This window comes from Sinocyclocheilus anshuiensis, unplaced genomic scaffold (assembly GCF_001515605.1).
Source record: "Sinocyclocheilus anshuiensis isolate Anshui unplaced genomic scaffold, SAMN03320099.WGS_v1.1 scaffold95, whole genome shotgun sequence".
NCBI lineage: Eukaryota > Metazoa > Chordata > Actinopteri > Cypriniformes > Cyprinidae > Sinocyclocheilus > Sinocyclocheilus anshuiensis.
In genome coordinates, this window is record NW_015548190.1 from 98697 (window position 1) to 126137 (window position 27441).

At 37.1% G+C, this 27441-nt stretch overlaps 1 protein-coding gene across 4 annotated transcripts in view; it reads left to right on the top strand.

The window, feature by feature from the left end:
* The window catches only part of tjp2a (tight junction protein 2a (zona occludens 2)), a 33883-nt gene that overhangs the window by 2076 nt on the left and 4366 nt on the right, over positions 1 to 27441 (top strand). Inside the window, exons 1-20 of one of the 4 annotated variants that reach the window (XM_016508158.1) lie at positions 5446 to 5735; positions 7633 to 7756; positions 15245 to 15298; positions 16577 to 16701; positions 17228 to 17330; positions 17454 to 18168; positions 18255 to 18358; positions 21061 to 21214; positions 22095 to 22206; positions 22974 to 23092; positions 23232 to 23331; positions 23449 to 23599; positions 23701 to 23809; positions 24026 to 24245; positions 24496 to 24680; positions 25113 to 25208; positions 25302 to 25381; positions 25467 to 25677; positions 26474 to 26574; positions 26732 to 26953. In XM_016508158.1, the coding sequence (XP_016363644.1) occupies positions 5656 to 5735; positions 7633 to 7756; positions 15245 to 15298; positions 16577 to 16701; positions 17228 to 17330; positions 17454 to 18168; positions 18255 to 18358; positions 21061 to 21214; positions 22095 to 22206; positions 22974 to 23092; positions 23232 to 23331; positions 23449 to 23599; positions 23701 to 23809; positions 24026 to 24245; positions 24496 to 24680; positions 25113 to 25208; positions 25302 to 25381; positions 25467 to 25677; positions 26474 to 26574; positions 26732 to 26953 (3165 nt within the window). In that variant the 5' untranslated portion in view covers positions 5446 to 5655. Of the gene's footprint in view, positions 1 to 5445; positions 5736 to 7632; positions 7757 to 12797; positions 13266 to 14763; positions 14782 to 15244; positions 15299 to 16576; positions 16702 to 17227; positions 17331 to 17453; positions 18169 to 18254; positions 18359 to 21060; positions 21215 to 22094; positions 22207 to 22973; positions 23093 to 23231; positions 23332 to 23448; positions 23600 to 23700; positions 23810 to 24025; positions 24246 to 24495; positions 24681 to 25112; positions 25209 to 25301; positions 25382 to 25466; positions 25678 to 26473; positions 26575 to 26731; positions 26954 to 27441 lie in introns of those variants that run through there. The other 3 variants (XM_016508160.1, XM_016508159.1, XM_016508161.1) reach the window with 3 other exon arrangements.

Below are 27441 nucleotides of genomic sequence, written 5' to 3' on the forward strand. Positions count from 1 at the left end.
AACCACTAGACCACCAGGGAAACCACTAGACCACCAGGGAGACAGCTGACAGCTGACTCCACTGTGATGTGACCCTGTCTCTCTCTCTCTCTCTCTCTCTCTCTCTCTCTCTCTCACGCGCTCTCTCTCTCGCTCAAGTATCTTATGTTCATGGCTGTATTTATTTATTTGATTAAAAGTCCAGTAAAAACTGTAATATTTTTTGAATTATTATTACAATTTTAAATAACTGTTTGAATATATTTAGAAAATGCAATTTTATTACTGTGATGTAAAGCTGAATTTTCAGCATCATTACTCCAGTCTTCATGCATGATCCTTCAGAAATCATTCTGATATGATGATTTGCTGCTCAAGAAACATTTCTTCTTATTTTTGCCACTTAATATTTTTGTGTAAACCGTAATACACAACCATTCATAAATTTGGGGGTAATTAAGATTTATAGCCTTACAAATGATTTTTATTTCAAAGAATTACTATTTATCAAAGAATCCTCAAATTAAAATGACTATTTATCAAAGGATCCTATGCAGTTTACATAAAAATAAGTATGTAAACTTTAGGAAAGTAGGAAGTTACGTAGTTTTTCCAGAAGTAGGAAAAACTGTTTTCAACATTCATAATATCAGAACTATTATTATTAATTAATAATAAGAGTAACAATAGTAACTGATCAAATTAAGCACCAAATCAGCATAAAAATTATTTTGACTGTATTTTGAATTAAATAAATGCAGCTGTGGTGACCAAAAGGAAAAAAAAAAGTATAAAATCTCAATTATTCCAAACTCTGAACTGTAATGAAATTGTATTTGGTAGTACATGAAACATTATTCTGTGTTCAGTGTCTTACTGTCATTCGTCATGTCCAGGTGTGGAATGTGATGGACTCGTAGTTTTGGACAGTGACTCAGAGTTACTCACATGAGGACAGCAGTGGTTAGAAAGGGACAGGTGACATCAGTGTTTCCCTTTCTGTGCTGCTGGTTGAATAACATTACTACAGGGTTATGCATATGTTTACTCAGTGACGCTGTCTGAGGTGTGATTGAAATATGACATGATTTATATGATGATTGAATATACATCTGTCAGTAGGGCTGCAGTACATGTGCATTGCATAATGTAGAGGTGATTCTGCGTGAGCCGAACACATGAGAAAGACCCCGGCTTACACTGCCACGCAGCGCTTACGTAAAGGCATTAAAAGACTTGGAGAATAGTCAAATTGCACAAGCATACACAAAATCCTTTACCTGTGAATTTCTGACATTTATACAAGGTTTAAAACATAAGGTTGTTTGCTTGCATTTAAGATGAGCACAGCAGAAGCAGTAGACTAAAAATAGTGAATCGCTTTTGTTGCGTCTGGTTTCATAATGCATTTGAGTTCTTAAAGGGGTCATGTGATGCGATTTCAATTTTTCCTTTCTCTTTGGAGTGTTACAAGCTCTTGGTGCATAAAGAAGATCTGTAAAGTTGCAAAGACTAAAGTCTCAAATCCGTGCTGGTTGCTGAGGAAATATCGACTTCGTGCTGTCGATCGCCGGATCGGCTTTCATCGTGGACGAAGCGGAGTCATCAAGTGGTTGCCGCAGGCATCACAGTATGGTAGGGACATAACATTTCCGTCACACGCTTGAGGTATTCGGCCAATCACAACGCACTGGATAGCTGGCCAGTCAGAGCACACCTTGCTTTTCAGACCGATGAGCTTTGTAAAAATCGACGTGTTTCAGAAAGGCGGGGCATAGAGGAGAAACAATAATGTACAATATGTGGAAAATAATGTGTTTTTTGAACCTTAAACCGCATAAACACATTTCATTACACCAAATACACAAAATAATGTTCTTTTTAGCAGCATCATATGACCCCTTTAATCCACTAGAGCCGACTTTAGGGATTTTCTGAACTTTATGCGGTAAAATTCATTAGATGAGTGTTCTCGGAGAAATCTAAGTCTATTCTGACAAGCCTTGCAAAAGTTTCTAGATATTAAGAGTCTTATTATTTCATGGTGTTACTAATACTGGAACATTTTTGGTATCTTCTAAAAAATACTGTTCAGGATGTGACTGGTTTTGAATAGATGTTATTTGATGTGTCTGCTTTTCGTAGAATAGGAAACACTTCTGATACTGGTGCTATTTAATGTTCCTCAGGCGTATTTCAGAATCTGTTCATGTTTGGACCGAGTCTGACGTGCCTGAGCAGATTTGACATTGTGTCAGAGTGGAGGACAAAGTTCATTTGTTCATGTAGGTCAACCGTTTGGAAGCACAGTATCAGCAGGATATGACTACAGGTGCATTTCTCAGTTATTATTAGTGGTGCTTGGTAATGCATGATTTTAGACTATTATCTTGTTTCATACAAACCCTTAATCCTTAGTATTAAACTTTGGTGTGAAACCTGTGCTGCATAAATGACACTTATTTAGGATAGTTCACCCAAAAATGAAAGTTAGGCCATCCTTTACGCACCCTCATGTTTTTCCAAAACAGCATGACTTTCTTTCTTCTGTGGAACATTAAAGAATGTTATTTATATTTTTAAGAATATTATTTAGTTACAAAATTATTTTGGTTACCGACATTCTTCCAAATATTTAAACGTTTTTTAGAATGTTGGTGATCAAATAATTTTATGGAAAAATATATATTTTTTTAAATGTCGTCTTTCATGTTTCACAGAACAACAGGAGGGGAGTAAACGAAGACAGGATATGTTTTGGGGTGAACTATCCCTTTAAATTGTGTGGGTTGCTGATGAAAGGTGCACTTCTTTGTTCTACTTTTCTAAGTGGCCTGACATATTACACACACACACAAAAAGTATATTTCGCCAGTGTTGTTAAATAAGCCTTTAATGCTTCTCTTAAACTGCTGTAATGTGAAGTGGTTACACCAGCAGTGATATTGTGAAAGTGCTATTATTATGTCTAATGTAAGTGTATTGATAGCCGTGGCTGTGGAGACGTATACAGACATGCCTATATGTGATTCGTTTGTGTTGTTATTGGAAGGTGCTTAGACTCATGTTTGTTTACTCTAGTAGGTTGCTATTATACTTTTTATTATAGTTTACCAAAAAATACTTCAGATAGCATTTACAAAATGCATGTTATTTTTTATTTAGTACTGTCCTGAGTAAGATATTTTACATAAAATATGTTTACATTTAGTCCACAAGACAAAAAAATAGCTGAAATAATTAAAATAGCCCCATTCAAAAGTTTGGGAACCCTTGGTTCTTAATACTGTGTGTGGTTACCTTGATGATGCACGACTGTTTTCTGTTTTGTGATGGTTGTTCATGAGTCCCTTGTTTGTTCTGAACAGTTAAACTATTGACTGATGCTCCAGAAGGAAACACGATGCATTAAGAGCCTTTTGAAACAGGATGAAGATGTCCAAATTTTTCTTATTTTGTAGAAATATAGATTTTTTCCATTTAGTACTGCCCTTAGGAAGCAACAGAAGATACTTGCATGTTTCCCGGAATACAAATTAAGTACAATTTACCTTGATCTTCAAATTCAAAAAGTTTTCACCCCCGGCTCTTAATGCATCGTGTTTCCTTCTGGAGCATCAGTGAATGTTTTTACTGATGCTCCAGAAGGAAACACGATGCATTAAGAGCCGGGGGTGAAAACTTTTTGAATTTGAAGATCAAGGTAAATTGTACTTAATTTGTATTCCGGGAAACATGCAAGTATCTTCTGTTCCTTCCGAAGGGCAGTACTAAATGGACAAAAATTATATTTCAGCAAAATAAGAAAAATTGGGACATCTTCGTCCTGTTCAAAAGTTGGCTCTTAATGCATCGTGTTTCCTTCTGGAGCATCAGTCAATGTTTGAGCCTTTTTTAATAGTTGTGTTTGAGTCCCTCAATTGTCCTCAGTGTGAAAAGATGGATCTCAAAATCATACAGTCTATACAGTTCTCATTCTGAAGAACAGCGCTCAGTTTAACTGTTCAGAACAAACAAGGGACTCATGAACAACCATCACAAAACAGAAAACAGTCGTTGATCATCAAGGTAACCACACACAGTATTAAGAACCAAGGGTTCCCAAACTTTTGAATGGGGTTATTTTAATTATTTCAGCTATTTTTTTGTCTTGTGGACTAAATGTAAACATCTTTTATGTAAAATATCTTACTCAGGACATTACAAAATAAAAAATAAAATGCATTTTGTATGATCTCTCTTATTTTGTTAAAATTACTCATGTTTTCACCGATTCTGCAAGGGGTACACAAACTTTCAAGCAGCACTGTATAGGCTATAGAGAGAGAGAGAGAGAGAGAGAGAGCTTTTCCATTATATTTGTGAAGTTTTCATGCCAGTATTAAATTCTGTATAATTCTGAATATTGTAATTATTTTAATATGCATATTATTTGGCTATTATATATATTGAAGTCATTAGTTCTGCAACCCCTTCTCATTTCTGTGATTTATAATATAATTATATATAATTAATTTCTTTGAAAAAAAAGATAAATGTATTAAAAATCTTATTAAATGTTAATATTATTTATAATTATGTTTTAGATTAAAAAAAATTGTTAGTTATATTGCAATGGCTATAATATACATTTCTTTATTTTTAGATCATATGATATCACCTTTTACAAATATTGTCTTTATACAGTGTTTTTTCCCCCACATTTTTGTTGTCTATTACTGTGTTGTATTATGGCAGCTCAGGTCTTTTGCTGCTAGTCTGCCAGCACACAACACCACACTCTGTGCTCTCAGAATAATCCTGTTTCTGGTCTGAGGTCTAAACTGATGAATCTTAATAGTTTTTACAGTTGAGCGGACCTTACCAGAGCTGCTCTGTGGAAACGTGACCTGTCAAAAGATGTCCCACAGACAGAACGTACATGTGAAGCCAACCCTAAAAATAGTTTAATTTGCGGGGCTTTAGGTTATTTGGAGTGTGGAGGGGATTTTAGAGCCCCTGCACTTTGGCAGCACAATCTCCTCCTGCCCATAATCCAGTGCGCAAACCACTGGATGATAATGTCATCGCACATTGGGTGGAGGAATAGGCCTGGATGCCTGGTTACTCCATCCCTGCACCAAAGTAACACGGTGAAAATCATCTCTAGGGTGGTGTGTTTGCGAACAGACAAATCGTGTACATATGTGTGCATGTATTGGTGATGGCAGATGGGTGATAATGGGTGCAGGCTAAGCCAGCGGCGGCGGAGGGATTACAGAGAAACGGGCCAGGGTGCATCCATGATCTGTCACGGCTTAGTACCACAATTATCCCCCCTCACAGCATTTTCATTAGACTAATGTTTGAGATCTCCAGAATTATGTAAGAGTGACGCTCTGCCCAACGTGGTCGTTGTTTTTTTTCCCTCTCTTGTCCTACGAGGAGAACGAAATGGGCATCTATGAGATTCCACAGAGCAGGACCGATTCAGTAATGCAGATAGTGTGTGTGCAATGATGGGTCTAATAGAAAAATGACTGCTTACTGCTTTAAATGAGATTATACTTAGCTTTGTCGGTGATGTTAAAGTTGGTAAACAGGGAGGTTAAGTGGCACTGAGAGCCTCTGTAGATCTAAGGAACGGAGAAGAACCAGAGAACTTTTAAAATTAAGTACAAGAAATTCATCACCATCATGCAAGCGGCCATCGGGATCGCGCCTCTCAACAAGCGCGAGCTGCTGCCACCCAGCCGGAGGTTGTGGAGACCCTTGGGGTGAGTTATGTAGAAGATACTTGGGAGAAAAACTGGGAAATTAATGTTTGATGATGTTCAATCATGACAGGCGTAGCTGGTATGGTGTGTTGTTAATGGATGTGTTTGAGTATATTGTTGCTCATTCTGTACTATAATTGTTGCTCTATGTGTGACATGACCCTGGAAAGATTCTGAAGTGTGCATCAGATGGACCCTTAACTATCCCATGAGGCCACTGGAGAGGATTTATACATGACAGATAAGCAGACCTATATACCTATAGGTCACATGACAACAACAACATGGTGGATGTAGTACAACAGAATTATTCATACTATACAGAACATACTTTTTAACAGTTGAGAAGTAAGTACTTTAAACAAGTACCTACTCAGAGAGTATTTCAGACACAGCCATAGAGGCCGGTGGTTTTGACCTGGGCTCTCAGAAAAAAAACGAATTAAAACTGTTACTGGCGTGCCTTTCAAAAGGGTCACCTTTGTACTAAACAGGAATATATTAGTAGAGTAAAAGCACCAAAAGTGTAAAAATTAGTACTTGAATTGTGCATATTAGTACCTTCTGAAAGGCCCCAGTGACAGCTTTTGTACCTTTTTTTGGGGGAGAGTGTATTTGTGTGGCCCTCTGACATATCTAGGCTCAAGACTATCAAAGAAAAGTTAGGCCGACTCAGACATCAGTGGTGAGTTTTCATCAGGAAATGTCATTCAGAAATGCAGTTTTCTTAATTAGCTGTTCCAGTTTCTTGAAGCTGAGGACTCGCATTACTGAAACAATAGTTAGCTTGTGACTCCTGCTGGCTACTTTTCTGGCAGAGATCTCATGAACACATCTGAGCAGTTATGCTGAACAGTGCAGTTAAAGGGGTAGTTCACCCAAAAATGAAAATTAGGCTGTGTTTTACTCACCCCCGAGGCATCCTAGGTGTATATGACTTTCTTCTTTCAGATGAATCCAGTCAGAGTTAAGCGAATCCATGCGTTTTTGTAAGAAAAATATCCATATTCACCACGTAATAATCACTTTAATGTAGCTTGCGCTCACTGTTGTAAACAGAAGCAGTTCTGGGCGGATGACGTATGAGGTCAGCTTTGTGCAAGCGCCGCTCAGAAGTGACGAACGCGGAAGCGAAGCGGAGAGATCGAAACAAAACAACGGTCACTAATTAGAAGTACAAAAAGAATGCCTTTGTTCACCCCCCGGAGCCATGTGAGACAATTTTTTTTATGGATGGGCACTTTTTATTTCAGTTCTTTTGGACTGATGCATGCAACACTCGCTGAGTGGCATTAAACAGCTTGAAAGATCAAATACAATTTTTAATGTAACTCCGACTGGATTCGTCTGAAAGAAGAAAGTCATATACACCTAGGATGCCTCGGGGGTGAGTAAAACGCAGCCTAATTTTCATTTTTGGGTGAACTATCCCTTTAATAATTACAAGTTTCTTGGCAAGGAGATCAAGTGTGCTCCATTCAGAGCAGGTGCTTACACTTGCAATACTTTTGAGGTGTTTTGTGAATTATAATACAGTCTCTTTATGTACTCAAAGCACTTTTGTTAAGCTAGGCTGACTATTTTCTTGTCAGGCTGAGCTACAACAAAGCATGCATGATCAGGTGTAATTGCAGGGTTGGACATTTTATTTACATGCACACACAAACTTTTAGTAAACATGTTTTAGCTATTAACAGATCAACTTTCTAACGAGTACTGTACTGTCATACTGACTTGTGTTTATGTGATTAAGACTCGGGCTGTGTGAGAAATAATGGTTCATGCTCAGTTTTACTCGGCTACATATAGAGAGATTTTCAAAGACTAACATTTTTTGTTGTCGTTGACGAATAAAAGTGTGTGATCAGTGTTATTAACTAAAAATGTATTTTTACAGTGACCAGTCCAACCAGATAGAGTTATTCCGGTCAAGCCGCTCCAAAAGGTTTTCCTTGACCCACGAAGCTCAGTATTTGTGTCTGCGACGCCTCTCTGTTCCCAGCTACCCAGCCCTTTTACAGGTACTGCACTCTACAAAGTTTCTCATGAAAACATTGCGATTATTATTAAAGATTTTTCCGTGTTGACATGTATTTTGTATTCAAACAATAAGTTGGGATTGATATATACACATAATGCACCAAACTAAAATATGCTATTATATGTTTTGCGAGTTTAAATAAATTAAATTATATTAGGTTTTATTTAAAAAACAAACAAAAACGACAACAACAACAAAAAAACATTATTTTATGTGATGGTATTTTTATAATTTATACTGTGTATATATACTAATTATATTGATCTTTTAATTATGTTTATCTTATAGTATTTTTATCTTATTTATTATTCCAAAATATAAAATTAGTTTGCCATTCACACTAAATGAATGTTGTTGCTTTCGAATATAAACCTTTTTCTTTTTAATTTCTCTACTTACCTCAAAAATTATGAAGAGGAACTGACATCCATATATTTTTAAGAGGAAGTTTAAAATTGAGTTCTTCCCTGATTTGACATTAATTTGTTATTTTTGACATGGTTTCTCAGGCATATCCACCCTGTTACATAAAATAGACAGAAACAGTGTTTAATTTGTTTCTAGTATATGTAGAAAAGTTATATTATGTATGTTACTAATATGAAATGTAAACATTTTGATTTCCTGGAGTCTTTTAAATGCACCAATGTCTCTCTTTCTCTGTGTGTGTGTTTAAGAGAGAGAGAGAAATTACCACAGTCATGTGACATTAAATGTAGTTCAAATTTCACTTTGTATGGTAGTACCAGGGGCGTAGATTACGTGGGGGACGTGTCCCCCCCACTTTTAATATCACGTAAATTCGTCCCCCGCACTTTTTCGGGCAAGTGTGTTCGCATAATAACATTTCTGTCCCCCTCACTTCTGAAATGATGGCTACGCCTGGGTAGTACTATGGTACTTTTTTGTCCAGTGTGGTCTTTCTTTTTAATGTGAAGTTATGTTGCATATTAACAGTCAGTTCCAGCCTTTGATGGAGATTGTAAGTAAAGTAAAAGCTGTATTTTACACTAAACAGTCACTGAATGAATTTAAACGGTTGTTGGAGCATCTATATTTGCTTGTTTGCTGTTAATGCGCTCGTTTGGGGAGCCTTTTAGGGCCGTTGCGAAATATAAACCTCCAGTTCCCCCACTTAGTGTGCTTATTTTAATTTATTATGCTGAATCTTTTAAATAAAGCGTTTGAAGCGACAGCTTGATAAAATGCCGGAGGAAAGCATGCTACACGTTCGCAACAGCCAGTATTATCTCTCTGAATAAGTTGTGAAGCCCCTCCTTTCATTTGCATGGGTCTTCTGTGTGTCCAGCGCCCATTTCAGAAGCTCGAGAACCAGATAAACGAGGTGTTACTTTATAGCAAAGACGCTACAATAATAAAAATTACGGTCCGATTCGGACAAGATTAAAATCACAAAAAGGCTCTGATAGTTATTACCTTACCCTACATCTCCAAGTTAAACTAATCTCTTCCGAGCAGGGCTTTAGGGAGTTTGGAATTCCACACGTTTTAACCATTGGAGAGATTTTCCCATCCTACAGTGGGGAAGACTTGACTTATGAATATTAATTACGTACGTTGCGTGTCTGGAACGTAGGGTCTGGAAGCTTCAGTAAGGTTGCTAAGCAATGCCAGCGCGTCCTAATTGATATTCATGAGCTAAGCCTTCGCCGGTATTTTGGAACCGTCCATTGTACCTCATAGGGTACGCTGTAAAAGAAATGCAGCATTGCTTGTTGTTTAATTCCTCAAATCACATTTATCCACGTATGGCGGCAAGGTACAGTCAATGTAATGTGAAGAAAGAGGTAAAAAAAAAAGTGTTGCACATTCAATAGAGGTTAAAATACACTGGCTATCATTAACGCCCCCACTGATTTATTAGTACGTTCGGGATTTACAGTACAATCGTTTAAATGTTTAGGCGCTTGTGTTGTCGCTCTTCCGAGGTTTCGGAATTATTAGCTATACGTTTTATTTACTCACCATAAACTATTAATCTCTTTATTTCAAGTAAATATCTTTATTTTAAAGTTTAGCCCTAGTGCAGTTTGCGAGATGCCCGTTGTTGTGGAGAGGCGGCTCGTTCTGAGTAGAAATGTTAAGGACTATTGTCGTGTGAGTAACTGTTCGCTTATTCGCTTATGCTAATTTCTCGTTTTAACTTAAACTCTGTTTTCTGAGGTGCACACTTGCTTCTGTTACTGTATACCTTACATGAACGACCACCTACTTCCTATAATCCGATATCTATGGAGATAATTATCTTAACGTGAATATAACACGTTACGTTACGTATAAAACGTACGTAAAACTGTTTTTCTTCGCTGGGGACATTTAACGAATAAAAGATACTATCAAATATTTAAACCGACTAATTAAATATAGTGAAGCACTACGACTGTTTTTCATAAATCAAGTATATACTGGAGGACTATTTTCATTAATATTCTATTATATGTTTTGCACAAACAGCTTTAGGGAACATTTGCTTCTGTAAGCGCAGGAAAGCTAATGTGTGTTTTATTAATTGTTTAATATTGTTTATAATCATAATTATTATTGAAAGTAAAAAAAGTAATTGCGGAGACATTTGTTTAAAGTGTCACCAGCAGAGGGACCACCGCACCAGTCCAACATCAGAATCTGTCACAACCTACAACACTTCATAATATGGTATTATTATAGCTGTTACTGTATCTGAACTTAATTCTATATAATTTTCTTGCAAATTAGTCTTTCTGTTATTACACCAAACCGCACGTGGAGAGCAGAGCAGCTCAGAAGAGCTTGTTTTTCTCCTCTTCCATGTTTACACTCCTTTACCCAAACCTGTGTTTTTTACATAATGTTCATCATACAGTAAGTCTCATATGCATCATCTGAAATTAGACTTTTTATGTGTTTTATTAGAAACATAAATGATGGGACTTGGATTGAAAGCCGTCGTTGAGTGATTTCAGTCTTTTTGAGGGACACAGACAGCTAAAGCTGCTTATCTATAATGCAGAGGGAATTCTGTCTGCTGCTGCTGCTGTCTGTTCTGTTCTGTTCTGTCTAACAGCAGACCGCATACGGTTCAGTGTTTTCTGATGGCTCAACAATTTTCAGTATGTTTTCTGATGGCTACAGTGTCTATAAAAACAAAAAGAATGCACCCTATTGTAGTAGTTAGATTATGTATGTAAATTGAAGATGTTTGCTTCTGTTGTTTTCTATTCTTGTCGCACAGTAATATCCTGCCAGTATGATGCTGTCAGCACCATGCTTACCTGTTAGAGGTGTTTAGTATCACAGCTCAAAAATACTTGCTGTCACAAGACCAGACAGTGTTTCTCTAAGTTGTTGACTTGTCTTGCACTGTAGATATCTTCTTGTCTCCTTTCTGCAAAAGTCCTATGTTTTTAAAGGTTGTCTTGTTGTTCTTCCTGGCTGCAGCAGTCACATTTTTATTTATTTATTTATTTATTGCATGGTCGGTTCTGGGCAGATTCCCGGTTGTTTTTGAACACAGTCATTGATGGTTTCCTTGTGCTGACCTTTTCAATAACTTATATCTGCTGGGATTGCTCATTGGTCCTCATGAGTTGGTTTTTGCTTGGAAATTGCATGGCTCTATTGGACAAAGTTGACACTGGCTGACTTCATTTTGTATTTCTGTGGCTTGGAGAGCACTTGTTAAAAAAGTAGTCAATTTCTCATTTAATTTGCCAAATTGCAAAGTTACTTTTTTGAAATTTTATTGATGAGAAATTCTTGATTCTGTCATCATCATCATTTCATGCTGTAACCCCAAGTAATTTATTTAATGAAGTGTATTTATAATGTGAAAGTGTAAAGATTTGGCTTTTGGATTGACTTGGATTGGATTGTCTCATTGAGTATATACAGGTGCATCTCAATAAATTAGAATGTCGTGGAAAAGTTCATTTATTTCAGTAATTCAACTCAAATTGTGAAACTCGTGTATTAAATAAATTCAATGCACACAGACTGAAGTAGTTTAAGTCTTTGGTTCTTTTAATTGTGATGATTTTGGCTCACATTTAACAAAAACCCACCAATTCACTATCTCAACAAATTAGAATACTTCAACATTCTAATTTATTGAGATGCACCTGTATACACTACCATTCAAAAGTTTGGGGTTTTTTTTATTCAACAAGGATTCATTAAATTAATTGAAGGTGACAGTAAAGAGATCAGTAATATATTTTTTTAAATGCATGGTTTTCACAAAAATATGACATTGATAATAAGAAATGTTTTTTGAGCAGTAAATCAGCATATTAGAATGATTTCTGAAGGATCACGTGACACTGAAGACTGGAGTAATGATGCTGAAAATTCAGCTTTGATCACAGGAATAAATTTAATTTTACAATATTTTATTGTATTTTTTTTTATTCAATAAATGCAGCCTCAGTGAGCATAAGAGACTTTTAAACATGCTGCAGGCCCCAAACTTTTGAACGGTAGTTTATAGTACCAAGTCAAAACATACTCATTCTTAATTGTTCAACCATAAAAAATCATCATCAGCAAAACTATGCAATAACACAAATGTATGCTTATTTTTTCCACTCCAATTCATCCATTACAACAAGGTTGTACAAGGTTGCCTTCGTCAGTCTGTTGTTGTGGTGTTGGACTGAGAGCTCAGAGACCTGCTGTTGTACAAAACGCAATGATACAAGCTTAGTTACAGTGAGAAATCTATTATTTGACATCATTCGTCAGTAATCTGTTCTGTTCATCTCAGTAAAGAGAATTGAGGGCAGCTCATATGCCACACGTTAATCCTGTCTTGGATAAGATTTGAGTTAGAAAACTATTATAGATCAAAGAACGTTTATGATGTTTAGTACTGCACAATTTACTAATATAGCACTTATGGCATTCAATTCTATACGGTTTTCGCAAATTAGAAAATAATGGCACTTAGGTGCTTCAAATATAATAATATATTTATTATATATTATTCATAATCCATAATCCTTCTGAATTATAATTAAAATGCGATGAAATCACTGCTGATCTACCAGTCCCTCTTGCACGTTCAGAAGCTCATGTTGCAGAAAGAAATCCCAATCCAAAAGCATCGGCATTCTGAAGGTGCCACTTGCCTTCCGTAACCCGCAAAGAGCTTTTAATGTCAACCCAGATAGAGCCGTATCATTTGATGAATTGAAATGGAATTTTAAATTAATAGCTCAGCAGTAGACAGCGTCTCGCCTGCCCCGGGGTTTTTTTGTTTTTTTTTGCGTCGCGGCTGCCGTGGGTCGCTGTGGACAGTGGGATTTGCACAGAATGTAGGCCAGCGGCATCAGTCTTACGTCAAAGGCAGACAGATGCATTGTGCCCAGAGGTGATGTGCTTTGGCCCAGAGACTCTGTGTTTACGGGAGAGGTGAAAACATGAAGACGGTCCTCTCGCTGCACAGGAAATGGGCGCACACCATCAAGGCCATTCGCATCCTCCAGGGCATCGTAAGCACGCTTTCTGTTCTTTCGCTGTACAACTTCACCTGTTAATGTCTTACGCAGTTTGGGTGAAGTGTGAAGTTTTTGTTGAATGGCTTTTCAACCGCTGTCAGCATGCAATACTGTAGGTTGATTAGACGGAGTGGCATAGTGTTTGGTAGCAGTGCAAGTATGGGTAGGAAACTCTTTAGGGATTCTTTACTAAACAATGCAGTACATTGTGGCAGTGTAATATTTTGTTTATATTGGTAAAATTCATAACTATTGTCAAAAAAAATATATATGGAAGGATATTTACTGTAGCGTTGGATTTTGACAACTGGAAATGAGTCATATTTCATAAGAAAAAAGTGAAATTTTAGTTATTATTATAGTTATTACAATTATTACATTTCCTAATTGATTTGTTGCATTTTTATTGTCAGTATGAGATATTGCAATACACATTTTTATTGCATTTCATGCACTGATGCATTTTATAATTTGATGTAGAAATTCAAGAGAGTAGAGTTCAAGGTTTAGCAAAAGTTACAAAATTGCTTTCAAAGTGTAACAATTGCTCAGTGTGCTGTTGCAATATATATATTTATAGTTTACGGTGGCAACAAGTGGAACATGTTTCCAAACTTTTTCCCATGACTGATTTTTTCCCCACCACTTTTTGATATTGTTCACAGCAAAGGTTTATCAAATAATGTGGAATAATGTTACATTTTTGAGCAGGATTTTTCATTTTGTTAATTTGTGCTAAAATAAGTGGTGATCCAGTGCTGGAATTTGTTATAGCCTATTTGTTTTGTTGTTGTGGTTGTCCATTCTCAGTTTTCCACAGTTGCAATTTTGATTTATTCATGAAATAAAAAGCATATAAAAATTTAAAAAAAGATTACTTTTAGATTATACAAAGTAGGGCAGTATAGAACCCCAAATCCTGTGCTTTCCAACTAAAACATTACCTCTAGACCAGGGTCATGTCTGACATTAAATCCACTGACCTAAAAATGCTGAAGATCATTTGAGCTCTCGAATTGATCATTGAGAATCAAATCAGTGAGAACATAGTACACTGAATTTCTTTTTTGTCAGTAAACTGTTGAAGTTGCGGTTTAAATGAACTTTAGACATATCAAAATGGTAAAAGATCATGATAGATTATTTGTGTATAACCTCAAACACTAGCCTAAATCTTTTCATTTGTGACATTCACCACTTTTTAAAACAGTGACACCCATGGATATTACATGATCAGTGAGGTGCAAGCATGTATTATGATGACATGAGGAGCGCATGATTGCCTTAAAGGTGTCGCAGTGTTTAGTTTGATTTAACTAGTGCAGTAACGGTGTGACGAAAACCAACAAATTGGAATCATTTATACGTGAAATGCTAAAAGGCATCGGTTGTGCGAGTTGTGGACTCTGAGTTGAGAATTATTTAGGGCAACACTGGGATTCATATTTAGTTGAGAAGATTAAAGAGCAACAATCATAATCACCCAGCGTTCGCACAGGTGGATGAAGAGGTAACTAGAGGCGTTTCACGTGGCTCTCAGACTGATCCTGAAGGCCATGTTTATAGTGTTTAACTCAATGACTAGGCTTCCTTTTAAAATAATTACTTTCAAATAACGTAGACTTTTTATTTTAAATGCCATACATTTGTTAATCATTTAAGTTTAAGGTTTTTTTAGCAGTCCACATATGATGTCAGTTTTTTAATGAAATTGCTCATTCTTGTAGATCTCTTAATTCTTTTGTTTTATTCATTTCTGGTTTAATATATAGACATATTTCAGATCTGCAGTTCAGTCGTTCCATTGAGTAATCAGATGAGCTCATGTAAATGGGTTGGAAGAGAAACACTCGTATACTTTTTCACTGTGGCAGCACCACGCTGCAGATTTTGCTCAGGAGATCACTGATATCTGCTGTAACTTGACTCTGTCCATCACTGTCCTAGATATAAACCTGCTCGTACTGTTTCAGAACCCAATCATGGAGGAGACTGTGTGGGAGCAGTACACTGTGACCCTACAGCGGGTGAGTACTTCACCCTATGTTTATTTCGAGAGCTAAAGTACTGTTCCTGCTTATTGGTTTCTCATTAAATTCTTTACATTCTTGTGTTTTTATAGGATTTGTTTTCCCCTTGAAAGTGAAGTGTGTCATTTCTGCACCTCTAGCATTAGATTTCTTGTGCAATCTGAGTGCAGGGGCAGGTACACTACCGTTCAAAGGTTTGGGGTTGGTGAGATATATTTTGTTTAGAAAAAAAAAAAAAAGAATACTTTCATTTAGCAAGGATGCATTCAATTTATCAGAAATTACAGTAAAGACTTTTGCATTGTTGGTGAGCATAAGAGACATCTTTTGCAAACATTAAAAATCTGACCCCATACTTTTGAACGGTAGGGCACACTGTCATACATCTTCCACCACTGCTGTCTCTCAGCAGAAAACATATCATCGCTTCATCCTCTTGGTGAACTGTATCACACATAAATTTGTAATATTTGTTTTGATGATATAACTGTTACATCCAAAGGCAGGAAAATGTAATTCCAGGTTAACTTGTTAATTAGTCATTGCTGCCTGTACATCTGCATGAATTTAAAGTGTTTTATTGTTGTAAATGAATAAATGGCTACTACGGAGTAGTGTACGACCGATATATCGGCCGATATTTGGCATTTTTCAAATATCGGCATTGGCCGATAAGTTTTTCTGTTTGGCCGATGCGTTCGAGTCGGGACTTTTATTTTGACGGCGCTGAGAACGGCAGCGCCTGAACACACAGTGCTCACATTCTCCCTCTTGCTCGCCGTCGTCCTTAACAGTTCTGTCTAATACGGATAGAAGTCTGTCTAATAATCCGATAGAACTGTTAAACAAAGGAATTAAAATGTATACAAAAAGTATTATAACGATTGCTTTTATATTATTAGTAATAGAAAGGCAAACATTATAATACTTTCTCGTTTGCCGTCAGCATTCAGCAAATACGCATTTACATCATTTAAACAAATCTTTGAATGGCTCTTCCTTTTTAATTATATTTTTATTAAATATTTATTTGTGAAAAATGCTTTGTCATCTAAAGTAGCCTATAAGTATGTTTATTTTACAAATTTATTTTTTAATCCATTTTCAAATGATTTCAAATTTCTTAAATATTAATTAAAATAAATAAAATTATATCGGCTTTATATCGGCCATCGGCCACCCTGCTTTCCAAGATATCGGCATCGGCTGTCAAAAAACCCATATCGGTCGACCACTACTACGGATTCATGCAAAAGATTCTTTACCTATTTATAGGACTCCAAGATGGGCTTTGGCATTGCTGTGTCTGGAGGGCGGGACAACCCAAACGAAGAAAATGGAGAAACGTTAATTGTTGTTTCCGATGTGCTGCAAGGGGGTCCTGCAGATGGCTTGCTATTGTAAGCTATGAAACAATATTAAACACATCCCAACCTTTTTTAAAAGATTTGTAATCCTAAAGTGAATATTCTAATCAATGCACTAATTCTATTTGACAAGATAAATATGTAAATTATATATTTTTATATATGAAAGTATATATATTATATTGCTTTTTATTTAAAATTGACAAAAGAAATTTAAATGAAACTGGCATGTATCCTTCAAGTATTTCAAAAATATTTCACACAGTAAACAGTCAGTAATAGAGATGCAAGAAACTAGTTATAAGCAATTGACAAATAAACCCAAATATCAAAAATACAAATAAAGTTTTATTTTATTGCATTGCATTGCTTTTCATTTGCTGTCTGCCAACACTATCAATTATTAAAGATTTTATTTGTTATTCGAATTTTAATATAGACTTTAATGTCAGCACCAAAATGCTGGTACTTCTGATAATTCCTCAACTGTTGGAAGGATTTGAAGCCATTTTCTCAAATGTAGAGACATTTTCTAACAGTCTTTCATGATGTGGTACAGTGAAAATGACAGAGTGATCCAGGTCAACAATGTGCCCATGGACGGTGTCCAACACACCTTTGCAGTGCAGACTCTCCGCAAATGTGGCAAAGTAGCCAAAATCGTGAGTGTAACCTTTTGAATTATTTCGATCAAGCATTTTTTTGGCCATGTTTGTAAATCACTGGCAGGTGAAATCAGAGTTTAATGAATGAGTGATTTCATTTTTGTCCCCATCCTTCATCAGACGGTAAAGAGATCAAGAAAAATTCCCGTCAGCGTGATCAAACGTGGGCCGTCCCCAGACAACCGTGTCTTCAGCGGCGACTACAATGACGACTACGACTATGATCACGACCGGCGCAGCGTCTACAGCGGCCGCAGCTACCCTGATCCTGACGCGAGTCTGGAGCGCGACCGCGGCTACATGGATGATCACGATCGTGACTATGAGCGCAGTCGCAGGAGGAGTATGGAGCGCGGCGTGAGCCCTGACAGACAGTACAGACGAGACGGCAGCCGCGGCCGAATGCTGGACCACGAGCGCAGCCCCGACCGCCGTTGCCAAAGTGACCACAACCTGGATCGAGACCACAGTCCGGACCGCCGCTACCGAAGCGATCGCACGCTGGACCGCAACTACAGTCCAGACCGACGCTATCGCAGCGAACACAACCTGGACAGAGAGCGGAGTCCAGACAGACATTACCGCAGCGATCGTACGCTGGACAGATCACATAGTCCTGATACGCGGTACAGGCCAGAACCAGCTCTGGGATTCAGCAGAGAGAATTTAGCCAGCGACCACGAGCGCAGGAGGTTGGATCCGCGCCAGGATGAATCCATGAGGAGGAGTAGCAGTCGAGACCGGCTGGATCACTCGCCCTCACCACCACCACAACGACACGAACCCTTGGAGAAGCCGCTCAATGTTACTCTTCTAAAGAACCGCCCCAATGACGGTAGATACGTACCACCTTCATTTATCTGTTTCCAGTTTCGACCTTCAGCCAAACCACTAACATGATGTTTTCTCACATCTATCCAGAATATGGCCTTCGTCTTGGCAGTCAGCTGTTCATCAAAGAGATGACGAGCACAGGCCTGGCATCCAAAGAATGCAAACTACAGGAAGGTGACATCATTCTGAAAGTACGTCTTAACCACTCAGAACACCTTAGCAACCACATAGCAATGCCCTAGCAACCACCCACAAAACCTTAGCAGCTTCATAGCAAAGCTCTAGAAGCAACCCACAACCGTATAGCAATTCCATGGCAACCATTCACATCAGCACTCAGAACAACTTAGCAACCACACTGCAGTGCCTTTGCACTGTGGCAATGTGTTTTGCACTGAAATAACTTTTTTTGTTTTTTGATGTTTTTGCTCACCAAGCAACTTTTTAATGCTCACCTGCAAGGCTGCATTTATTGGATTAAAAATACAGTAAAACAGTAATATTGTGAAATGTTATTACAATTTAAAATAACTGTTTTCTATATGAATTTATTTAAAAAATATATAATTTATTTCTGTGATCAAAGCTGAATTTTCAGCATCATTACTCCTGTCTTCAGCGTCACGTGTAGGGCTGTCAAAAAAAAAAATTGAATTTCGAATATTCGTCGAATTTAAAATAAAAATCCTCATTCGAATGCAAAAACGTTGCATTCGAATTTTAGGGGTGCGTTAAGGAGGCAGCCTTATCAGTGGTGCACGAGATGCGATGACGATGTAAAGTCATTGCATTTTAATGTTTTTGTTAACCTATCCAGTTAAAGCCACTAGATGCGGCGCTGCTGCGTTGTTAATTACAAATATTGTGGGAAAAGAGAACATCAATGCCGAGAAGATCTTGTTTACGTCAAAACTGAAACCAAGCCGTTCACACAGAACGAATATTTCGCGCATTTTCTAGAGGGACATCTATCACCGTTGCACTTGCGTCTAGCACAAGAGAGCCTCATGTTTTTTTCCCCCATCCCACTGCAACTCGTGTTTTTAAATGAAAAATGTACTCTGTGTGATTGGCTTTCAGCCCTTTGTATTAAACTATGCATACATACATCTCAGGGCTCCAGACTGCGACCCAATTTCTTCTGCCTGGGCGGCTAAATTTTGTGAGCGCGACCACCGCGTTGTTTAACTCATAAGCGCTGCCATTTCTGTTGCATGTGAGAAACATCAAACGAAACTGAAAGCATAACGAAACCACGCTACTCGTTTGAATTGCGCCGCGCTCAGTGTAGAGCCTGGTTTATACTCACAGCGTCAGCACGAGCGCGAAGGTGCACGCGGCAAAAATGACGCGAATATTGAGGAAACCATGGATGGTTTTCATGCTAAAGTAAAGTAAAAGACCGTTTCTTAAACCAAAGGTGAACATGTTGGTATTCTTGTGGGGGAGAAAAAAACATGCAATCACTGTCACCGACAGCAAGTTTAGTCTTACTTTTCTTTTTGTTTTCATTTGCGTTATCTTTGCGGTTTACCTCACGATATGCTATGGAGGCTCTCTTTTATTTATTCTTTGTTTGATTCTTCAGTGTTTGCTAAACGGTCTGTAATTTATTAGTCTGTATATAATTCAGCATGTGGTGTATGCCATGCCTCATCTTATTCATTTTTGTTAAACGTTTTGTAAGCTTGTCATTGCATCTTACTGTTTTGTTGTTGTGCTTTTTAATTAAGAATAACAATGAATCCATCTTTTGTTTTAGTCTTAAAAAGTGAAAGGTATAGATGTAAGCAAAACAGACAATTATCTTTTCTTGTAAAACGTGACAACAAGATTGCAAATTCAAAACCGAAAGCATCCGAAGCCTGCGGCTTATATCAGCAAAAGAGGATCTCCCGTTCACAAAATTCAAATCACAAATTATACTACTAATGAAAAAGAACAAGTTGAACGTTAACCTCTTTCGTTTCCATACAACTATAAACTATGCTAAAAGTTAATCAGCATGCATTAATTAATCCCATGTTGTAGCAAAAAAAAAAAAACCCAAAACAAACAAACAAAAAAACATTTGCGACCAAATCATGTGCTCATGCGACCAACTGAGAAAGTTAGTCGCAAAAGAGTGACCACTGGGAAGAATAAGTCTGGAGCACTGATGATGCTGTTTTGTTTATAGTTGTTTAAGCAACTTAATTATAATTGGTTTATAAACATTATTTTAAACATTATGCACTTTTTTACACAGATAGTTATGTTATTTTATTGCTTTGAATAAACATGCATTAGTAATATTTTGCTCGATGCGCCCTCTTGTGGCCTCAGGAGAGAAGCCAAAAGCTTTTCTTCAACCCTAACTGAAATATGCATTTTAAATTCGAATATAATTCGAATTTTGATCATATTTAAGTAAAAAATTCGAATTTAGTTTTTCAGCCATTTTGACAGCCCTAGTCACGTGATCCTTCAGAAATCATTCTAATATGATTTGTTACTCGAGAAACTTTTCTGATCATTATCGGTGTTGAAAACAGTATTCCTACACCAACCCAACACCTAAACCTACCCCTCACAGAAAACTTTCTGCATTTTTAAGTTCTCAAAAAACTTATTCTGTATGATTTATAAGCTTGTTTCCCCATGGGTCACAAGTCCCCATGAGTCAGTGTGGATTCAGGTTTAAGTCCCCACCTGGATAGAAAAACATGGACACACACACACAGACACAAACAAACACTGTGGTGTAACTACAGAGGTGTTTTGATCATCAGGTCCTTAAAGAATAAATCAAAAAATTACAAACTTTTGAATGGAAGTTTTTAAATGTTTTTTTTTCTTCTCAGATTTGTTGTACTTTATAAGTTATTTATTGATGCTTAATTTGGTGTGTCAGATTAACGGTACGGTCACAGAGAACCTGTCTCTGAGCGACGCAGGGAAGCTGATTGAGAAGTCTCGTGGGAAACTGCAGCTGGTGGTGCAGAGGGATCGCAGTCAGGTGCTCATCCGAGTCCCACCTATGGCAGACAGCGACTCAGAAATGGATGGTGAGTGGATCAAAAAAACACACTTGCGGATGATCAATCACAATATTTCTGATTGAATTAAAGCCATCTTTAAGTGGCTTTACAAATGCCGTTGTTGATTAAAATCAGAAAGTTGGAGTGGGACATATCGAAGTGAAGTGATTTTCTGTTTGTTGTTGCTGTTAGGGGAGGGACATTCCCATTCTAAATGAGCATTTGATTGAACAAACATTTGTGTACACAGTTTCCATTTATCTGCGTGTGTGAGAAACCTTGTTTTTTTATTTTAGGATGATTCTAAGTTCTGTTATGGCTGCCAATACAGTCATATCAATATTATTTTTTTTCACTAAATAGCATCAGTACTTAAAATTTTTGCATCAATATATTTCATTTAATTAAAATGTTTAATAAACAATAATTGATATTAATTATTGTTTGATTGAATATTGTTTGTGTATGTATAATTACCTCGTGACACGTGTAAAGAGATGTATGATATCGTGAGGTATTTGGCAAAACCCAGCCGTAATCTCTAGGTGACCTCTGACCTCTTTACTTTTTTTTTTAACTGCTGTACTGTCATTGGATTGGAGAGAAAAAGCTTTTGGCTTTGAGAGGATTACATAAACCCTACCCATAATCCAAAGTTTATGAAAAATGTCATTGTATAAGCTCTAGCGAGACTTGTCCTATGTTTTGCAAGTTGTTTGTTCATGTTCTTCTGAAAATCTGTATTGGTTTTTAGATTAAATAATGTAAGATATAAGAATGATGGAAAACAAATTTGGTTTTAATTAGTAGCTGGTGTTATATTTCTCAGGTTTGCACTGCAGATATAAATGGTGCCTCAAAGCATGTGTCTTGTTCTAGTGATGCTGACATGTACTGTGTGTTGCAGATATCTCAGAGATCGAGTCGTACCGCTCCTATTCTCCTCAGGAGGACCGGCGGAGTCATCACTCTGACCTCTCCTCACACTCCTCTAATGAGAGACTGCAGGACAAAAACAGGTAATACACTGCCGTACCCTCAGACTTCAACTGTCACCAATTATAGTTTCCAAACATTGGAGTTACTGTAACACTTTACAATAAGGCTACATTCGTTAATTAACATAGAACTAACAATAAAAAATTCGAAAGCATTTATTATCTTAGCTAATTACATTAATAAATTCAAAAGTTGTATTTGTTAATATTATTTAATGGACCTGAGCTAACATGAACTAGCGATGAACAGTTGTATTTATATTAACTAACATTAAAAATGTATAAATGCTTTAACAAATGTGTTGCTCATTGTTACTTAATGTTAGTTGATGCATTAACTAATGGGACTTATTGTAAAGTGTTACCAAGTAGCTGGTTAATTACTAATTAACTAGCTTGCCAAGTTAAAAGTTAATAATTTATATGCTATTTAAACTACAGTCAAACTACCCTTTAAAACAAATAGCGATGCTATAAGTTACTAGCAGAAATTATTTACATTAGCCAAATTAACATTTCAGAGGGTGATCATTTTCATATTAAATAATTTAGTTAATAATCAGAGCATAAAACAATGAGGAACTCTATTTTGGTGACAATATTAAACAAAAAGCACATTTATGTTTGATTCAACTAATAAAACTAGAAAACAGCCAAATATATAACTTAATCAGAAACCTGATAAGAAAGAAGCAGAAGCATGATAGGATGATTTTCCAAATGAACTAAGAGCACATTCAACGGAAAAACCAGTGCAGAGGGCGTAAGTTATTTTCTTCTGTTGGTAGAGATGCGCCTCCTAACAGACTGGCTAAAATGGGAGCGATGCCGACTCCGTTCAGAGCAGCGCCGGTGGAGCTCCCGCCTCCGCCTGTAGAGAAGGAAGAGCCTCGCAGCGAGTCTCCAGGTACCACAGTTCCTCTACACCACAGTGGGTTAATGGAAATGAAATTATGTAATGCATTACTCCAAGACTTCCTCGATCTCATAATTGTAGAATCAGAAGAATAGAAGCAACAGATGATGTGCGTTGTTTTTTTATACAGCTCCTGTGGTAAATGCTGCTCCAAAAAGTGTTCCAGTGAAAGCCAAGCCTCTGCCAAATGTTCCCCTGCGGCCCAGTCTGGAGGACCAGGAAATATACGGGTTTGTACTGGATTGACTCAGACTTTCCTGTTATAAAGGATCATGTGCTTGGATCCTGATTATTGCTACTGACTATATTTAGACAACTTTGTGGTTCTAATGAAAAATCTTCCACAGCCCCAACACTATGATGGTGCGCTTCCAGAAGGGCGAAAGTGTTGGCCTGCGTCTTGCTGGAGGAAACGATGTGGGCATTTTTATCGCGGGCGTTCAGGAGGACAGTCCTGCCGAGATAGAGGGACTCCGCACTGGAGACCAGATTGTGAAGGTGCAACATCACTGGCTCTGCATTTTAATATTATGTGGCTTAATCCGTCATACATTTTCCCACATTGTCAAGTGGTAATTTGTGTTTTTCTTTCCTTGCAGGTGAATAATATGGATTTTAGAGGAATGGTCCGGGAAGACGCAATCCTCTATTTACTAGAGATTCCCAAAGGAGAGGATGTGACCATCCTGTCTCAAAGCAAACCTGATGGTACTTCAAAACACACAATAGAATAATATACAAAAGATTAATGTACATAACTGTTCAAAAGTTTAGGGTCAGTAAGGCTGGAGTAATGATGCTGAAAATTCTGCTTTGCATCACTGGAATAACTTACATTTTAAAATATATATATTCAAATAGAAAGTAGTTATTTTAAATTAAATTTCATTTTTTGTCTGATGACTCTGATTTGTTTTATTTTAGTGTATAAAGACATCCTGGCATCTGGACGAGGTGATAACTTCTTCATCAGAACTCATTTTGAATATGAGAAAGAGCTTCCTCAGAGCTTGACCTTCTCCAGAGGAGAGATATTTAAAGTGGTGGACACCCTGTATGACGGAAAGCTGGGTAACTGGCTCGCCATCCGCATGGACAAAGACAATCAGCTCCTGGAGAAAGGCATCATACCCAGCAAGAGCCGGTGAGACTCGTGTGATTCGACCTGAAATACACAGTGGCTCACACTGCAGATGTCTTCACTTTATGAATTAGTTTAATTGCATTTATTTAGTATTACTAGGAGGAAAAGTTCTCTTAAAGTCAACATGAATCAAAACTGACCTTCTGAAATGACATTTGCTGACATCACCTAGTCTGCCATTTCATGTTGACATTAAAAGCACATTATTTTGTTAGGTGTTTGTGTGATCATGTTATTTGCATACTATCAGAGCTGAGCAGATGGCGAATGTTCAGAATGCACAGAAAGGCACTGCCAATGACAGAGGAGATTTCTGGAGGCTGAGAGGTCAAAGAGCAGCCAAGAAAAAAGACCTTCGCAAGAGCAGAGAGGATCTGAGCGCTACACCCATCACTACACGCTTCCCAGCCTACGAGAGAGTGGTGCTGCGGGAAGGTACACCCATCATGCATTCCTTTACCTAATATTCGGTTTAAAAATGCATTTGAATGTTTTGGGACTAAATAAAGGAAAATAATAAATACAAATATTTTTAAAAAATCTTTTGAAATTTGAAATGAAGAAAATAAAAGAAACGAAGTTTCACCTGTCATGTTTTTTGTTAATTTATACAGGCCTTTTATTTATGAATATTTGCATTTTATGAATTTTTACATTTTTTTAGTTATTAAAACGTATTTTGTTTAATCCATTTTTTTTTTTATTAATTTAGTGTTGATTATTTGAGACACTCAGTTTTTGTTGTTTTTAATACATTTAAAAAACATAATTTTTTTTCAATATAATTTTTTTTGTTTTGTTTTATGTCATTTTAGTTGAGAAACTTGACATGTTTATATACTAAGTCTTTTATCTCTCCCCCACCAGCTGGGTTCAGAAGACCTGTCGTAATATTCGGCCCTATTTCAGATGCGGCCAATGAAAAACTTGGCAATGATCTTCCAGATGAGTTTATCATAGCAAGTAAGCCATTCACAACTTTTATGAAAGATCTCTTCAGATATAGTGATGTGTATGTGTGCATGAAAGGTTTGATCTGTGTTTTTCCCATGACAGAGACAGAACCGAAAGACGCGGGCTCAGAGAAGTCGTCTGGTGTTGTGAGACTGAATATTATCCGTCAGATCATCGAGCAGGTAAACAGCCCACAATCACCCTTCTGAATGTGTGTACATAACAACAATTCATAAATATCTAAGAATATTCTTTTCTCGTTCCTAGGATCGACACGCTCTGCTCGATGTCACCCCGAAGGCTGTAGACACCCTAAACTACACCCAGTGGTATCCCATCGTCATTTTCCTCAACCCAGACAGTAAGCAGGCAGTGAAGACCATGAGAAACCGCCTGGCTCCCAGCTCTAGCCGCAGTTCACGCAAGCTTTACGAACAAGCAGTTAAACTGCGGAAAACCTGCTCCCACCTGTTCACTGGTTAGTCTGATGAGTCTTTCCTCAGATAATGTAGAAATTACAACCATATAAGATCCATTTTATTCTTTCTCAAGTTCTTATTTATTTATTTAATAAAAATTTTATTTCTTTTTTTCAAATTCTGTGTTTTCCGTTTTATTTTTCCAGATTCAGTTTTTTGCTTTTTTTTTTTTTTTTTTTTTCTATGTTGATGGTTCAATTAAATGTTAGGTCTAATTAATTCCATTTAATAACAATTTATTACAAGTTTAAGACAAGATAGGGCACCATGAAATGAGTTTTATTTTTTCCAAATTGCATGTTTTCCTTTTTTTTGTCATCATTGCGTTTTAATGGTTTAATTACACTTTATTAATCATAAAGCATGTCTAATCAATTGAATTCATGAAACTTTAACAACTGAATTTATTAACATTTTTACAAAAATGGTGCCCTATAAAATATTTACATTTTTCAGTCATTCTGGGTAGTATGTTTAATTTTTCTGGATTTATGAATTAATACAGTTTTTTTAATTATCAAAAATAGAGGTAATCAAACGAATGCATAAAACATTCAATTGCAATTCAATTCAATGCAGTAATAATTCAATTCATATTTTAAAATGTACTCAAATGAAAATGTATCTATTTTTTATTATTATTGTTTTTGGCCAACAAAGTGCTACACAACAGAGGTTTACTCTCAGAATTAAAATACAATTATAGAAGAAAAATAAAAAATAAAATGATAAAAAATTATATTCCTTAAAAAATAAATAAAGTTATAAATGTCTAAATTACGCTTCCTTGTCCAGCTACCATTGATCTGAGCTCTTCCCATGATGCCTGGTATGGAAGTCTCAAGGATGCCATACGAGAGCAACAAGATAAAGCTGTCTGGGTCTGTGAAAGCAAGGTCAGCATTTATACATAACAATTATACACAACTGCTTTGTTTCATAGTTCTTTATCTCCTTAAGCAAAGAAGATTTACTAAATATGTTAATGCCTTGCCAGTCTTAATTTACAAGTGAAATTACACATCATCAGGGGTTTTCTGTATATCGTTTCAGCTTGATGGGTCTGAGGAGGACTTGGATCTCCATGATGACCGTATGTCGTACCTGTCGGCCATGAGCGCGGACTACCTGAGCATGGACAGCCGTCTGACCAGCGATTACGAGGATACAGCGGATGAGGGCGGCGCGTACACAGATAACGAGCTTGACGAGTCCACCGACGAGCCGCAGCCGATGTCAGCCATCAGCCGCTCGTCTGAGCCTGTTAGTGAGGAGGTTAGTGTGCTGTGGAAACTACTACTGTCCTTTTACCACTGTCAGGAATGTCATTTAAGCCCTACCCAAATGCTACCTGCAAACATTTCAGCACGAAGTCATTTGATTATAAAAATCAGTCATCTGTAAAGGTCAGTCGTCCTGTTTTCAGTATCGATATCATTATCACTGACCGTCATAAGAGTATCAGTGATAAGAAAAGTGTTTGTGCATGCTGCTCCCCACGGGTCACTTGTGAAACTGCATATTCAACACACATTCATGTTCAACATCAGTCTGACACATGGTCTTTAGGCTTGCCGCGATAGACGGTGCTGACGGTGATACCGGTGTTAAGCCGCAACACTGGTTACGTCACTTGCCCACCACGGCACCGACCCCCACCGTCTTTTTTTTTTTTGTATAGTAATAAATAAATCATTTAGTTCAGTAAAAGAACAGACACTACAATTAAAAACTGAACGCGGCTGCTCAATGCAGCGTGCCGA